The 18,068-nt window shown below is 43.3% G+C and overlaps 1 protein-coding gene across 1 annotated transcript in view; it reads right to left on the bottom strand.

Annotated features, from left to right (window-relative positions):
- Nucleotides 1-234: 234 nt before the first annotated feature.
- DHX57 (DExH-box helicase 57) overlaps nt 235-18,068 on the bottom strand; it is a 69,962-nt gene continuing 52,128 nt past the window's right edge. The window contains exon 24 of the mRNA XM_075862788.1: nt 235-1,481. Coding sequence (XP_075718903.1) covers nt 1,338-1,481 — 144 coding nt within the window. The 3' untranslated portion in view covers nt 235-1,337. The remainder of the gene's footprint in view (nt 1,482-18,068) is intronic.

Here is an 18,068-nt window from a genome sequence, read left to right as displayed (position 1 = left end):
GGCTTTGGGAAATGCACGGACCATGAAAACCACGGTCGTGTACATTGACCCATAAGGTATAACGGGCCCTATACTACCCGCAATTGTAGCTCTGCAATTGCGGATAGTGTGCAGACGCAAATGCACGGTCGTGTGCATGGAGCCTAACAAGTTTTGATTTTTCTGTAATATAAATACAGATGTTTAGTCAAATATAACCCCCCCTCCCAAAAAAAAAAAAAAAAAAAAAAAAGATTTTGTAATATAAACTTTTGTTTTTATTACTGAATGCAGACAGCAAGGTAAACATTTTTTATTTTTTTACTTTTTTCATTCTGGTTCTCAAAATTCTGTTCACACAGTAATAAACTGTCTAGTGTTTGGAGCATACTGCAGCTCTTGAAACCCCTGTATGTTATCCTGGTTATCCTCACTTTTCCATTGACTTTAGTGGAGAAAAATGTATCCACAGCTTCTATGGGCACACACAAGGAAAATCTTAAAGTGGTTGTCCATGATTAGAAAAACATGGCTGGTGTTTTCCAAAAACACCACACCTGTCCATGGGTTGTGTCTACATTGTGTTGTGGGCTTTCAGCACGGTCATGACCATGATGTGACATATGACAGTCTTGTAAATCACGTGTCATCATAACAGTCACACAACTGTTACTGCATTCTGACAACTGAAACATTGTAACAAAACTTTTTCTATTCAGCATCAAGTTTCAAACCGTTTATTTGTTTACATACATTCAGTATGCAAACAGCTCTCCTTCAGAAGAAAGCAAACGATCTTCCTAGTGCCACCTATAGGTGACTAACTAGCCTGTAAGCCAATGTCCGATCCTTTATAGAGCCTTGAAACGGGACTCGGGTTTATAGCCAAACTAAGGACACACATTTGTAGACTGTATTGATGAGGGGCAAAAACTCCAAAACAGTACGGAGTAGAGTTGGCTGAATTAGGTGCCCTTGATGCAGCTTCTGGAAGGTACAGATTGGTATCAAGTATCAACGCTCTAGAAAAAGGTCGGATATTGAGTTACATGCACTAGAGACAGTTTTCTTCCTTCTGGAGGAGAGCTATTTTGATCCAGCAGGAACTCTGCAAGGAGAATCAGTACCTTCCAAGACATACATTTACTCTAATGCTTTTCACATACATGATTGTACTTCCATAAGAAATCAGATGGGTATTTACAATCTGAATAATTTCACTACTTTCCAGTAGTAAATGGTTTGTTATACACATGCATTACATACATAAAATTAACTCTATTTACTTTCTCTTAGAACACGGGGCCAAAAATCGACACCGACTGCCATCTGGGAAGAGTCATTTCACGTTGTCAGTTTTACTGTGTTGTCACCAGTTTGACAATCATTGCAATAATGCGAGAGCCCCGAGGGCAGGTGCACAGATCCATTGTTGGATTCTTGATTTTATCCTGCAGCAACTGGTCAAGTTCACTGCGCAACTCCTTCACCAGTTCCGCTACCTGTAAAAACCAGATGGAAGAGATAATTATTACTTACTTCATGTAGACATTATCAGCCTACAACACTACAGGTCTAGCTGCTATAAAATTCTGTACACAGACAGTCTAGATTGTTGTAGTCTGTAGACTTCTGCCTTCATGTGAATCTCCTCCTTTTATCATGTCGTTTTTAGGTCCAAAATTCAGAGTACATTATATATACTAGTCCTTCTCAATGAATTCGAATATTATCAAAAAGTTAATTTATTTCAGGAATTCAATTCAAAAAGTGAAACTCATATATTCTATAGATTCATTAACACAGAGTTATCTATTTCCAGCATTTTTTTCTTCTAATGTTGATGATTATGGCTAACAGTTAATGAAAACACAAAATTTAGTGTCTCAGAAAATTAGATTATAGAAGCCCAATTTCAAAAATGATTTTTAATACCTAAATGTTGGCCTACTGAAAAGTATGTACAGTATATGCACTCAATACTTGGTTGGGGCTCCTTTTGCATGAATTACTGCATGAATGCGGTGTGGCATGGAATCGATCAGCCTGTGGCACTGTGGAGGTGTTATGGAAGCCCAGGTTGCTTTGATAGCGGCCTTCAGCTCGTCTGCATTGTTGGGTCTGGTGTCTCATCTTTCTCTTGACCATAACTCATAGATTCTCTATGGGGTTTAGATCAGGCGCGTTTGCTGGCCAATCAAGCGCAGTGATACTGTGGTTATTACACCAGGTATTGGTACTTTTGGCAGTGTGGGCAGGTGCCAAGTGCTTCTGGAAAATGAAATCAGCATCTCCATAAAGCTTGTCAGCAGAGGGAAGCATGAAGTGCTCGGAAATGTCCTGGTAGACTCTGGATTGGATATAACACAGTGGACCAACACTGGCAGATAACATGGCTCCCCAAACCATCACTGACTGTGGAAACTTCACACTGGACCGCAACCAACTTGGATTGATGCCTCTCCACTCTTCCTCCAGACACTGGGACCATGATTTCAAAATGAGATGCAAAATTTACTTTCATCTGAAAACAGGACTTTGACCAACACTGTTGCTCAGTGGTCTACTGTGTTATATCAAGTCCAGAGTCAGCGCAGCCGTCTAGCAGGAAATTTTAGAGCAGAATTTTTAAATGCTGGAAATAGATCTCTCTGGGTGTAATGAATCTATAGAATATACGAGTTTCACTTTTTTAATTTAATTACTGAAATAAATTTACTTTTTGATGATATTCTAATTCATTAAGAAGGACTAGTATATATATAGATAGATCTTTATTGTCCCAATGTATCTAAAATGAAGAATTCAGCAACTTTGCAACAGGCCTTTTCCTATAGATTTGTTTCTGCAGCTCCTATGCAGACAAACATGACCTCTAAATTTATGTATTACTAGAAGTGATGAATATGACTGTAGTACCAGACTACACAGAGTTTGTCGTCTGTTAAAAGAACAACATGCTGGCGCTGGCTGCTTTCAGTCACCACTAGAGGAGGCTTACTGCTTATTAGGCTCCCTAAACATCAGCATCATGGCTTGAGTTTATAACGGCGCAGTGCCAGATCTTATAATGGCTTCCAATGTGGTTTTCGTTGTTTTGATGGGAAGTATAGCGTTACAAGCTCACTGACAGAATTTATAACTGAGGCTCCGAACGCCACAAGTAGTAGGTGCAGGGAGCAGAATGTTAGAGTTTAAATTTATATCTGCAGGGAATTTAAAATAGAAAAACAAAGAGCTGACGACTATAAAGATTATATTAGAAAAATAGATCGGCACTGAATCTTAAACCTATAAGGTTTTTTTCGCAGCATTTTTTACGGCCGTTTTTGGAGCTGTTTTTTTATAGAGTCAATGAAAAACGGCTCAAGAAGTGACATGCACTTTTTTCGTAGGCTTTTTTTTACGCGGCCGTTTTTCAAAACAGCCCTGTAAAAAAACGCCCAGTCGAAAACAGAACGCCATTTTTCCCATTGAAATAAATGAGCAGATGTTTGGAGGCTGAAAATAAAACCCACAAGGGGCGTGGCCGGATGTCTGCCTGAGTAGACGTGCTTCACAGCGCTCCTGAGCTCCCGGACTCTTTATCCTGTTAATATCACCACCATCCTTCTTGCAAAGTCGATTTTCTGGACAGGACAAGTGCCTACATTCTGTCCGGTATACCTACCTGTGTGTAGTTTCGGGATCGCAGGTTCTGGGGTCTTCCTGGAGCTAGGAGTGGGAGGCCACGCGGCACTTCCGGTTTGGTGTGTGGCTGAGACTGGCCGCACGCTGGAGTGCAGTTCTGCATATGGATATTGAGCTGGAGGAGGTTAGTGACTGAGACGGAGGGCGGATGGTCTGTTGATCCGGAGCTACGAGCCCTGCAATCCCTGTGTGCTCCTGGTGTCGAGGTGGGTGCGGTCTTAACCGGAAGGGTGAAGAGAAGATTTTATCCCTGGAACATTGTGTGGTCAAGTTATCCATAAGACTGGGCTATCTACACGACCTGTTTGCCCACTCAGCACTGGGACCTGTACTGGTTAGCTGTGGCGATATACTCCCTAACTTTTTTGGGCTTGCTTCATCCTTTGTGCCGGACTGGCATCCATTTTGTGCATATCCTGCAATCTCTCTTCTACAATATGGGAGGTAGTGGGGAAGGCCAGATCCATACAGGGTCATTACATACCCCCTTCTGATGAGGAGTCCCTGGATGATTTAGAGGATGGTGCTTCTGGGGCGGTTCTGTCTAAAATTAAAGCTAATGCAGTGAAAAATCTGAAGCAATTTACCAGACCTGAACGTCTCCCTGCCTCTCCAGACCCGTCTCTGTCTCATGGATCAATGATTCCTCCACGACCAATGTCACCACAGGACCAGCCTGCCTCTTCCTCACATGTAGACACAAAATTTGCTGAATTACTATCGGCAATTAACTCCTGTCAATCTTTGCTGGTTACAAAAGTTGATGAACTGCGTCAGGATTTTGTTATACTGCGTCACGATGTGCAAAAAGTGCGGGAACGTACTACCGAAGCAGAGCGCAGAATTTCAGAGGTGGAGGATACTCTACGTCCTATTCCAGCGCAGATTGTGGATTTACGGAGGCAAGTGGAGGATTCAGTGGAAAGGGCTGATGACTTTGAGAACAGGCTGCGAAGGAACAACATTCGCATAGTGAGGCTGCCTGAGAAGACGGAGGGCACAGACTCTGTGGCCTTCCTGGAAAAATGGTTAAAGGAGACCTTTGATGCTACTGTCTTTTCACTTTTTTTTTTACCATTAAGCGGGCTCACAGGGTCCCTGCTCAGCCTGGGCCACCGGGGAGCCCCCCTCGCCCTCTTCTGTTACATTTCCGGGACAGAGATGCTATTCTCCAAGAGGCAAGGCGCAAAGGAACTATCCTATATAATACCCAACGGATTTCCATTTATCCGGATTTTTCAGTTGCTATACGGAAGCAGCGTGTTCGCTTTACTGAGGTCAGGAAGAAGCTCCAAGACAAGGGACACAAGTACGCTATGCTATACCCTGCCAAATTGAGGGTGATTTATGGCCCTACCGAAAGGTTTTTTGTTTCCCCTACGGAGGCCTTGGAATGGGCGGCTGCTGCGCCTTGTGCCCCAGGAGAGGCCTTCCCCCCGGATTGAATAGGGCATCGGGGCAGACGCTCCAGGGTTTTCTCCTATTTCCCTTAAACTGTTCGTTACTTGAATTGGTCAGCAAATATGTGACTGTTGCTTTGAAAAGTTATTATGCAGATCTACTGTTAACTTGCAATGATATATTTCTTACTAAGCATAGGTGATATGTTTAATTTTCCTTTCTTCCCCCCTTTTAGTAGGGCTTAGGTCGCGGGACTGTGCTGCTCAGTTAGCCGTTAGCTTAGTCAGGGACCACTGTTCTCTATTTGTATTTCAGTTAGTGGGTTAAGGACCACACTAGAAGTGTTTAGTGCTTGACAGGGTTATAATTTCTTTGGCATTGTATAATTTTATGGTATGTAAGATGGTTGCTTGTGTGAATAATACATACAAGAGACATTTAACTGGACAAAAAGGTTTGGCCCTTAAACGGGTTTGGACTGCCAGAGGTTATCATTCCTCCTACTCTACCTATTCTCGGGGCGTATCCTTATAGCCAAAAGTGCACGCCTGGAGGTGTTGCAGGTAGCCTGTGACCATTTTGGGCGATATGTTATAATACACTGTTCAATACATGGATCAACTTTTACTATAGTTAATATGTACGTTCCCCCACCTATGGACCCTGCACTGCTGGAATTAATACCTCTGAAATTGTCAGAATTCCCTGCTGGCCCGGCGTTGTGTTGGGAATTTCAATACGGTCACTGATATTTCAATGGATCGTATGAGGTGGGGGGGGGGGGGGGGGGGAAATCGGACAAAAACTCCCTTCATCTTAATTGTTGGTCCTCAATGCTTCATTTGACAGATGTATGGCGCTGGAAGTACCCATCTGAAAAAAGGTATTCTTATTACTCTTCTACCCATAACACGTTCTCTATAATTGATCTTGCCATGGCGTCCCAGGATCTTTTGCCTGCAGTCACCTCTATAGACATCACCCCTAGGGGTATTTCGGATCATTCAGCTCTCATATTGAGGTTTTCAGCTGGTCCTCCAGCTGACTCCATAATTTGGAGACTACATCCAGCATGGTTGTCCTCTCCGGAGGTCAAATCTGAGGCGATGTCCTCTCATAATTTATACTGGGAACATAATTCTTCATACCCGGACCCCTTGTTAGCATGGGATGCCTATTAAGCCACGGTTCGAGGTGCCTTTGGGGCAGGGGTAGCGAAGTGCAGGGTGGTGTCCCGGGAGAAGGAGAGGTTTCTGGTGGGGGAGATTCAGAGGGCTGAAAGTGAATTATATTCCAGATCCCAGTCCAGCTACGAAAAGTCAATTGGCAAGGACCCAGAGGGACCTACGTACTTTGCATATTGAACAAACGAAAAAGCGTGTGCTGTCTACTGAGGCATCGGTGTTTGAATTTGGGGATAAGAACGGGAAACTATTGGCATACTTGGCAAGGTCGGAGTGCCCATGTTCCTCTATTCCGGCTATTTTCTCCTCTGCAGGAATGCTATTTACTGCCCCAAAGGATTTAAACAAAGTGTTTAGTGATTTTTATGCTGCATTGTATATGTTCATGCATGCCATGAATAAGGACACGAGACGTGTCAGAAACGCGTAGGCACAATTAAACAAGGCAAATCTTGATCCTCTACCCATCACTCATCTCTGTACTCTGTTATGCTATTGAACTATCCTATCAAGTTCTTTTAAATTTGTTATATCAATAAAATTGGAACAGGAGTTCCTTTTTACTCATACTCAGCGCTGGATCTTGGCTCTACTTTTTCTCCTATAGTTCCAGATGTAATGGGCCCCCGGAAGACATAGAGCAATTCTTGCATTCACTTCCCTTGTGACACTTATCTGCTGCGCAGGCGCAGGAGTTAGACAGTACGATTACTGATGATATAGCAACTGATATTCAGATGTTGCCTTCTGGTAAAACTCCTGGACTCGATGGTTCGGGGGCAGATTGGTATAAGGATAGTGTGGATATTTTGGTGCCTAGACTTCGGGATGTATACTCCACTGCTTTGGAGTTGGGAGTGTTGCCTCCATGAGAGAGGCTCTTGTTGTGGTGTTGTTGAAGTCAGGGAAGGATCCCACTCTGCCAGACTCCTATCGTCCCATCCCACTTATCAACTCAGGTGTTAAAATACTAGCCAAAGTATTAGCCACTACACCGTGTTACAAATTATTATGCAAATGTTATTTTTCACTGATTTTCCTAAATAGTCGATGCAAATGACAGTCAGTATAATCTTCAAGCCATCAACCGTTGGAGTATAATGCGAAATTTATTGAATAAATCTCCTAATGATAACAGATTTTTTTTAGAAGTAAAAAAACTCAAAATGTACTGTTTCAAATTATTATGCACAACAGAGATCAAAACATTTTAACTCCTTAACGCCGAAGGACGGATATATCCGTCCTCTGCAGATGCTAGTTCGCGCAGGAGGACGGATATATCCGTCCTGTGATGGCGCAGGTACTGCCACTGTACCCACGCGATCAGTGGCAGGAGCACGACTGTTTTACACAGCCTGGCTCCTGCTGCAACTGCCGGAATCGAAGCGCGCTCCGATTCTGGCAGTTTAACCCATTAAATGTCGCTGTCAATAGTGACAGCGACATCTAATGTGTTTGACAGAGGGAGGGAGCTCCCTCTGTCACCCCATCGGCGCCCCCGAAATCGTGGGTCGCCGTTGGGTTTCCATGACAGCCGGGTTCCTAACAAAGACCCCCAGGTCTGTCTTCAGCATCTGCCTGTTAGGCGATGCCGGAGGCATGACCTACTAGGTTGCCTGTCAGTTTTACACTGACAGGCAATAATGCTTTGGTATACTAAGTATACCAAAGCATTATATATGCGATCAGCAGATCGCATAGTGAAGTCCCCTGGTGGGACAAAAAAAAATAAAATATAAAATCAGTTAAATAAAGTTTGTGAAAAAAAAAAAAAAAAAATTACAGTCAAAATCAAATAAAACGACTTTTTTTTCCCCAAAAAGTGGTTTTATTTAGTAAAACTGTCAAAACAAATAACACATACACATATATGGTATCCCCGCAATCGTAACGACTTGATCAATAAAATGAACACATTAATTAAACCGCCGGATAAACAGCGTCCAAAAAAACAACGGCAAAATTCTCTCTTTTCTCCCATTCCCCACATAAAAAATAAAATAAAAGTTAATCTATAAGTCCTATGTACCCCAAAATAGTACTAATGAAAACTACACATTGGCCCGCAAAAATCAAGCCCACATACGGCCACATCGACGGAAAAAAAAAAAAATTACGGCTTTTGGAATGCGGCGATGCAAAAACAAGTAATTTTTTTCTAAAAGGCTTTTTATTGTGCAAACGTAGGAAAACATATAAAACCTTTACATATTTGGTATCCCCGTAATCGTGCCGACCCATAGAATAAAGTTAATGTTATTTACGCTGCATAGTAAACGGCGTAAATTTATAACGTGAAAATTAATGCTGGAATAGCTGCTTATTTTCAATTCTCTCCTAAAATAAAGTTAATAAAAGTTAATCAATATATTATAAGCATCTAAAAATGGTACAATTACAAAATACAACTCGTCCCGCAAAAAACAAGCCCTTATACGGCTATGTCGATGGAATAAAAAAAAAGTTACGACTCTTGGAATGCGACCGTGAAAAAACAAAAAATAATCCTTGGTCATGAACGTGCAAAATGGCTTGGTCATTAATGGGTTAAATGTTGTAAAGAGAACTAAAATGGTAATTTGTTGAATTTGCAGCATCAGGTGGTCATATTTACAGAAATCAAAAGCTCTTTGAATAAAAATAAAAAAACTTAGCAGGCCAAGTTACATGTTAACATAGGACCCCTTCTTTGATATCACCTTCACAATTCTTGCATCCATTGAATTTGTGAGTATTTGGACAGTTTCTGCTTGAATATCTTTGCAGGATGTCAGAATAGCCTCCCAGAGCTTCTGTTTTGATGTGAACTGCCTCCCACCCTCATAGATATTTTACTTGAGGATGCTCCAAAGGTTCTCAATAGGGTTGAGGTCAGGGGAGCATGGGGGCCACACCATGAGTTCCTTTCCTTTTATGCCCATAGCAGCCAATGACACAGAGGTATTCTTTGCAGCAAGAGATGGTGCATTGTCATGCATGAAGATAATTTTGCTACGGAAGGCACGGTTCTTCTTTTTGTACCACGGAAGAAAGTGGTCAGTCATAAACTTGACGTACTTTGCAAAGGTCATTTTCACACCATCAGGGACCCTAAAGGGGCCTACCAGCTCTCTCCCCATGATTCCAGCCCAAAACATGACTCCGCCACCTCCTTGCTGACGTCGCAGCCTTGTTGGGACATGGTGGCCATTCACCAACCACCCACTACTCCATCCATCTGGACCATCCAGGGTTGCACGGCACTCATCAGTAAACAACACGGTTTGAAAATTAGTCTTCATGTATTTCTGAGCCCACTGCAACCGTTTCTGCTTGTGAGCATTGTTTAGGGGTGGCCGAATAATAGCTTTATGCACACTTGCAAACCTCTGGAGGATCCTACACCTTGAGGTTCGCGGGACTCCAGAGGCCACCAGTGGCTTCAAATACCGGTTTGCTGCTTTGCAATGGCATTTTAGCAGCTGCTCTCCTAATCCTATTAATTTGTCTGCCAGAAACCTTCCTCATTATGCCTTTATCTGAACGAACCCGTCTGTGCTCTGAATCAGCCACAAATCTTTTCACAGTACGATGATCACGCCTAAGTTTTCTTGAAATATCCAATGTTTTCATACCTTGTCCAAGGTATTGCACTATTTCACGCTTTTCGGCAGCAGAGAGATCCTTTTTCTTTCCCATATTGCTTGAAACCTGTGGCCTGCTTAATAATGTGGAACGTCCTTCTTAAGTAGTTTTCCTTTGATTGGGCACACCTGGCAAACTAATTATCACAGGTGTCTGAGATTGATTACAATGATCCAAAGAGCCCTAAGACACAATACCATCCATGAGTTTAATTGAAAAACTAATAATTAAATGTTTATGACACTTAAATCCAATGTGCATAATAATTTGGAACACGGTGTAGATTGAACAAGGTTATATGGTCCCTGGTTCATCCTGACCAGACTGGCTTTATGCCTGGAAAGGGTACGGACATCAATATTCACAGGTTGTTTCTCAATATTGTTGCTGCGCAATACGATGCTACCCCTGGTTTTGTTCTCTCTCTGGATACATATAAAGCCTTTGACTCGGTCGAATGGCGTTATCTTTGGATACTCCTCTCCCATTTCAATTTTGTACCGAGATTTATTGCTCGATCGCTAGAGTGAGAACAAATATGGATGTATCTAAATCCTTCCCCTTGGCACGTGGTACTCGTCAGGGGTGTCCTCTTTCCCCTCTACTGTTTGCAATTGCGATTGAGCCCCTGGCTTTGGCTGTGAGGCATTCCATTTCCATAAAAGGTATCCCTCGAGGTCCTATAATTGAGAAAATATCCCTGTATGCTGACGATACATTGGTATACCAGGCGGATGATGGTCCTTCGCTGGCTTCCTTCCTACAATTAATTGACACATTTTGGGACTTTTCGGATTATCGGTTAATTGGTCCAAGTCGGTTATGTTTCCTCTCTCTGCTGGTTATTTTTCCCGGCAGGGCCTCCCTGTCCCGTTACAAATAGTATCTCAATTTACTTATCCTGGGGTGTGGGTTTCCCTTAATTTACTACGCTTTCATGAACTTAATCTGTGTCCGTTAGTAGTCTCTACGGAAAAACAGTTAAATGCCTGGAAGAATCTTCCCCTCTCCCTATATGGAAGGATAAATGTTTTTAAAATGATATATCTCCCTAAATTTTTATATCTACTCCATGTTTGTCCAATTCTATTGTCCAAACAATTTTTTAGACACCTTGATGGTACCTTACGCTCGTTCTACTGGCAGGGGGGCACCCCCAGGTTTTAGTCTTAGTCTCTTGAAGGCCCCTAAAAGAATGAGGGGGATGGCAGCGCCTAACCTCTATTTCTACTACTTGGCGTCGCAGTTGGTGCTGGCACACTGGTGGATTGACATAGATTTAAGCAATGTGGCCACTGCATTAGCAGGAGCACTTATGACTTCTTATGAGAGTCTTACCAACTTGTTATATAGGTTTAAATCCCCGTTTCATGCGCCGCTCCCGTTGCAAACTATAGCTAGTGCCTGGAGAAGGGCACACGTCTTACTGAAGGATATAACAGGTCCATCTCACTCTCCTAGAACCCCATTGTGGAACAATCCATGGTTGTCTCCCCTAATGTCATTACCGGGGGCAGGGATGTGGGCTGGGGTGGGAATTCGGTTTTTAGGTCAATTGTACTCTGCAGAGAGTGGCTTTGTGTCCTTTTCTGAGCTTGATGAGAGGTTTGGGGTATCGAGAAGGTTTTTTTTTTCATCATCTTCAATTCCGCCATGCCTGCGTAGCCCAGTTTGGTTCTACTACACCTTCCTTGGAGTTTTCTAGAGTGGAAGAATTGCTTGGCACCCCGGACCTTCCCAAGACTCTTACTCAAAACGAAAGCCTTGTTGCTGTCTACTATAAAACAGCCTTTTGACCGGGCATTTGCAGGGTGGAGGAGGTGGAGCTTTCGTTCCTTGACTCCGTTGTCAGTGAAAGGGATTTCCTAATACATTCAAGATTTATACACCAGATATATTATACCCCGGTTAGACTGCGTATTGGGGCATCCGAGTCGGATAGCGGTATTGGGTGTCAATCTGCTGTTGGCACATACCTTCATTGTATATCGTTATGTACGAAGGTTTCACCGTTTTGGTCTGCAGTAGTGGAGTTCCTTCATGATAACTTTGACTTTCCTCAGCTCCTCGCCCCTAGAGTGTGCCTTTTGGGCATAATGAATGAGATCGTACATGGCTATTATGATAAAATATTTTTCCGCTTTGTTTTGTGCTAAAAAGGGTCTGATCATGGCATGGAAGGCCACGACATGTCAGAGTCTGGAGCATTGGGTCCAATTAGTAAATAAATATGTACCTATGTATCAAAAACTATATCTCAACAGGCACTGCCCTGACAAATTTGGGAAGATTTGGTCTAGATGGTTGGAGGTCTTTTACACTGCTGTCTAATTTTTGTTTGCCCTTCTGGATGGAATGGCAGCAATGCGGGATGACTGGAGCGCTTGGTTGAATGGTGTGTGCATGTGTGTTCTTTTAGTTGTTCTTAGGCATTTACTGTGGTCACCTCTTCTGCTACTGATTAGCAGCAAAGTATATCCTGCGTTGTGATACTCCTTTATTTGTTCACTGCCTTCTCTGTACTTTGAATGTCTTGTAACAATGGTGCCTTGTTGTTCCAACCAGTTTTCGGGTTGGTACTTATGTTGTATTTACTTGTACTTTGAAAAATAAATAAAACCTTTTAAAAAAAACAAAAACCCCACAAAATTGGGCATTCACTTCAAATTATTTTTAGTCACCATTTTCCCCTATCTAAATATGTCAAACATTCTGTATTCATTTCCGAATATATCTTAACAGGGATTAAAGCTCAATTTTGCAAATCCCCCGCTTCCCTTCACACAGATTTAAGTGACAAAATTCTGTCTGACTGTAGTCACCACTAAATGAAACCAAGTCTATGTTCATATACACCAACTTATCTACGGACTTATATGGACCAGATGTATACCAAAAGAGTGTCCTTTTGGCATACATCTGTGTGGTATATTGGAAAATAATTCACTGTATTCTACGATAAATTTACTTGTGCTCCCACAAGGTATAAGAAATTGTGATTCACTGAAGTGATAAATGAGTAAAACGTATACATTTTATTTCATAACTCTCTAAAAACAGGGGTACAATCACCACTGTGAAGAAGCCCCACCGTGTGCATTAAAAACGTATTAAACAAATACTCCAATTAATGGTTCATTTGTGAACCCTCTCTAACTGAGTATACTTGAAAGATATATATATGGGATCAGCGTTTCAACATTGGTGTATCAGTGGATTTAACCCTAAAACACACCAGAGCCTGCAGTTACCGCTCCTAAATCACCTGGTGCTAGGGTGAACAACAGTGCCGCTGTCACCTACGCTATGATCCCTCACTAACCTGACCCTCAACTATGTTTTCCAATACAAGGGCATCCCGCAAAAAAAACATATACCTTTTGGTATACGTTTTTTTTTTTTTAAAAGGTTGTCTTTATTAACTTTTTCTCAAAATACAAATGTACAAAAGTGCAAAATTGCGCACAAAAACATACATAACATACTGACCAACCACACTAGTTGGCAATAACAATCATCAGAGAAAGATACATCTTCAATGCAAAAACCAACATGAAAACTTAACGGATCACAGGTGCATATAAGTGTATTGCACAGAAAACAGGACCAAAATTTGACCGTTATTATTGCCAAAACAGACAAGACAGACAACCAGTCACACTTCATTCATACCGGTCAATCAGACAGCAGTGTCCGAAATCTCCATCCACCTAGCCCATATCTTCCCGAATTGGTTGTGGCACCCTCTGCTAATGTATAACTTCTGATATAATGGTATATACTTATTTACCAATTGCAACCAATGCTCTAGACTAGGACACACCGTGGCCTTCCATTCCATAATCATAATCTTCCGCGCACAGAACAAAACAAAATCGGAAAAATATTTTGTCATAATAGCCTTGTACTAACTCATTCATAATGCCCAAGAGGCACACCTGAGGGGAGAGAACCCGGGGAAACTCAAAGTTATCATGCAGAAACTCTACAACCCTTGACCAGAATAGTGAAATCCTAGGGCAGGACCATACACAGTGAAGGTACGTGCCAACATCCAACTGACACCTAAAACAGCTGTCCGACCCAAAGGCCCCAATTCTCTGAAGTCTAACCGGAGTATAGTAAATTCTGTGTAGAAACAGTGATTGTATTAAAAAATCTCGAGCACGAACCACTGAATCAAAGAAGGAAAGCTTCCCCTCCTTCCACTCCTCCTCCGACAAATCAGGGATATCTCTCTTCCACACCAGGTACGCCCTATCAAAGGGACGTTTAACAGAGGACAGCAAAAAGGCATACATCTGAGTAAGGGTCTTAGGAAGGTCTGGGGTGCCGAGCAGGTCCTCCAATCCGGAAAACCCCAAAGCTGGCGTGACAGATCCAAACTGAGCCGAGCAGGCATGTCTCAACTGGAGATAATGATAAAAAGCCTTCCTCGAGACCCCAAACCTCTCCTCTAGCTCAAAAAAAAGAGACAAACCCACTATCCACAGAGTATATTTGGCCTAAAAATCGAACCCCTACCCCAGCCCACATCATCGCTCCCGGCAGGGACACCAGGTGAGGCAGCCATGGATTGTTCCATAACGGAGTCCTAGGGGAAACAGAAGAATCCGCAGAATCTTTTAGTAAGAACTGTGCCCTCTTCCAGGCATTCGCAACAGTTTTTAACGGTAAGGGCGCCCGACACAAAGGTTTAAATCTATATAAGAGGTTGGTAAGACTCTGATAGGAAGTCATGAGTGCTCCAGCCAGCGCCGTGGCCGCATTACTTAAGTCAATGTCAATCCACCAGTGAGCCAATACCAGCTGCGAAGCCAAATAATATAGGTAAAGGTTGGGCGCCGCCATCCCCCCCACACTCCTTGGGGCCTGCAGAAGACGAAGACTAAACCGGGGTGTGCCCCCTTGCCAGTAGAACCCACGTAGAATCCCATCCAGGTGGCAAAAAAATTGTTTGGGCAAAATAACCGGACAAATATGTAGGAGGTAAAGAAATGTAGGCAGATATATCATTTTAAAAAGGTTTATCCTACCATATAAGGATAGGGGGAGGTTCCTCCAAGTGTTTAGTTGCTTTTCAGTAGAGGCCACCAAGGGACAGAGATTAAGTTCACTAAAACGTAACAAATTAAGTGAAATCCGCACCCCAAGATATGTAAATTGAGACACGACCTGCAACGGGACAGGGAGCCCCCGCCGGGAGCGATACTCTGCACATAGAGGAAACATAACCAACTTAGACCAATTAACCGACAACCCCGAGAATGCCCCAAAAGTGTCAATCAGCTGCAAGAGCGAAGCCAATGAAGGACCATCATCCGCCAAGTACACCAAAGTATCATCTGCATACAGGGATATTTTCTCAACTAGTGAACCTCGAGGGATACCAATAATGGAAGAGGAACGCCAGATTGCCAGCGCCAGAGGATCAATCGCAAGAGCAAACAACAAAGGGGAAAGTGGACAACCCTGGCGCGTACCTCGACCTAAAGAGAAGGGTTTAGAGACATCCAGATTTGTCCTCACCCTAGCGAAAGGCTGTTCATATAACAGGCGGACAAGAGCAAGAAATCTGGGACCAAAATTTAGACGGGAACGCAGTATCCAGAGATACCTCCATTCAACCGAATCAAAGGCTTTATATGTATCTAGAGAGAGAACAAACCCAGGGGACGTATCGTATTGTGCAGCATCAATATTAAGAAACAACCTGTGCACATTAATAGCCGTACCCTTCCCAGGCATAAAGCCTGTTTGGTCAGGATGAATGAGGGATAGTATAACTTTGTTTAATCTGGTAGCTAATATCTTGGCAAGTATCTTTGCATCTGAGTTAATCAGGGAGATGGGCCGATAAGAATCCGGAAGAGTCGGATCCTTCCCAGGCTTCAACAGTACCACAATTAGGGCCTCTCTCATAGATGCCGGCAAAACCCCCATCTCCAAAGCAGCAGAATAGACTTCCTTAAGCCTGGGCACCACAACCTCACAGCTATCCTTATACCAATCCGCCCCCAGGCCATCAAGTCCGGGGGTCTTACCAGATGGCAACAAGTGGATCGCATCAGCTATATCATCCTCTGTTAGCGGGCTATCCAGTTCCCTCGCCTGTGCATCAGTCAAATGCCACAGGGGGAGGTCATCTAAAAAGCGTTCTATAATCTCCGGAGGCCCACTGTATCTGAAGCTATATAATTCAGCATAAAAATTACCAAACACTTTATTCAAATCTTTAGGGGCAGTACAGAGAGTTCCCTCAGAAGAAAGAATAGATGGAACAGAGGCACACGGGCGTTCCGACCTAGCCAAGTATGCAAGTTTGCCATTTTTGTCACCAAACTAAAACACCCTTGCCTCCGTATGCAGCACCTGCTTTTTAGTTGGTTCGACCTGTAAAAGGTATAGTTCCCTCTGGACCCATGCCCACCGACTCTTCATACCTGGACAAGGATCTGCAATATATTCTCTCTCAGCTCTCTGACTCTCTTCTAACAGCGACCTCTCCTTTTCTCTGGACACTGCTCTACACCTTGCAACCCCTGCCATAAACGCACCCCTAAGAGTGGCTTTATATGCATCCCACACTACCAAAGGGTATGGAAATGAGGAATTATGATCCCAATATGAGTCATGAGAGGCCGCCACCTCTGACCGAACATCAGGAGAGGACAGCCAGGCCGGATGTAGTCTCCATATTTTGGAGTCAGCTGGGGGACCGACCGTAAACGACAAAATGAGAGCTGAATGATCTGAGATGCCACGTGGAGTGATATCTATAGCAGTTACTGCGGGCAAAAGGTCCTGTGACACCAGAGCAAGGTCAATTCTAGAAAATGTTTAATGGGCAGAGGAGTAATAGGAGTATTTTTCTTCTAGCGGGTATTTCCTGCGCCAAATATCTGTCAGATGAAGAATTGAGGACCAGGAGTTGAGATGAACAAAGGACTGAACCGAACCTCCAGTACGATCCATTGAGACGTCCGGTACTGCATTGAAGTCACCCATACACAACACTGGGCCAGCAGGGAACTCTGAGAGTTTCTGGGCTATCAAGTCTAATAGTGCGGGATCTAGGGGCGGGGGAACATACATATTTACTATAGTAAAACATGACCCCGGTGATGAACAGTGTATGATGACATAGCGCCCAAAATGGTCACATGCTACCTTCAACACCTCCAGGCGCACATTCTTGGCTATCAGGACACCCCCCTAGAATATGAGGAATGATATCCTCTAGCTATCCAGGCCCGTTTAAGGGCCAACATTTTTTGTCCAGTTAAATGCGTCTCTTGTAAGCAGATAACATGAGGCGAGTGTTTCTTCAGGAAATTGAACACAAGAGACAGTTTAAATTTTGAATTAAGCCCACGGACATTCCAGCTCAATACCTTAATTAGAGCCATGGTACGCCTGAAGAGCAGACAACAGCAGGAGACCTAGAGCCAACATATGATGGGAATGGAGAGAAGAATACACAGACATTCACACACACAATCATTACACACCACATTGAAATACAGTAAAATAGACCCCAACAGACCCTGTCAAGCACCAGACTTCTAGTGCAGACCTGTACCCACTAACTGAACTACAACGGAGAACAGTGGTCCCTGACTAAGCTAACAGCTACAATAGCAGCACAGCCCTGAGACCTGACCCCACTAAGAGGGGAAAAGGAGCAAAATAAATAAAAATTAAACAGTGAAAGACAAGTGACAAAATGTTTAAGAAGTACATCACAGTCAGATCACATCATCTCTCCCAAATAACAGTGTAAGTATAGCAGGTAATCAGCAACCTAATCAGTGCAGGAAATACTTTTCAAGGAGAGAGAGAAAGAAAACTCAACAAAGTAAACATCACGGGGTTATCCCAGCAAGAGAACGCAGCAATCAGGAGGGGGGGAGTTCACTCCTGGGGTTCGGGGAGCGGCAGCCACCCTGTCCAAGGCTTCATTGGGGGAAAGAAAAAAATCTCGCAGTCGGCCCATCAACCACCGGCCCATCAACCACCCGCAGTTTAGCAGGGTACAACATCGCATACTTGTACCCCTTTTCTTGGAGCTTCTTCCTGACCTCTGTAAATCGCACACGCTTTTTCCGAATCGTGACCGAAAAGTCAGGATAAATGGAGATCCGCTGAGAGCCATATAAGATAGAGCCTTTACGTCTTGCCGCCTGA

The sequence above is a fragment of the Rhinoderma darwinii genome, chromosome 4 (assembly GCF_050947455.1).
Source record: "Rhinoderma darwinii isolate aRhiDar2 chromosome 4, aRhiDar2.hap1, whole genome shotgun sequence".
Classification (NCBI taxonomy): domain Eukaryota; kingdom Metazoa; phylum Chordata; class Amphibia; order Anura; family Rhinodermatidae; genus Rhinoderma; species Rhinoderma darwinii.
This window is presented reverse-complemented; position numbering and strand designations above follow the sequence as displayed.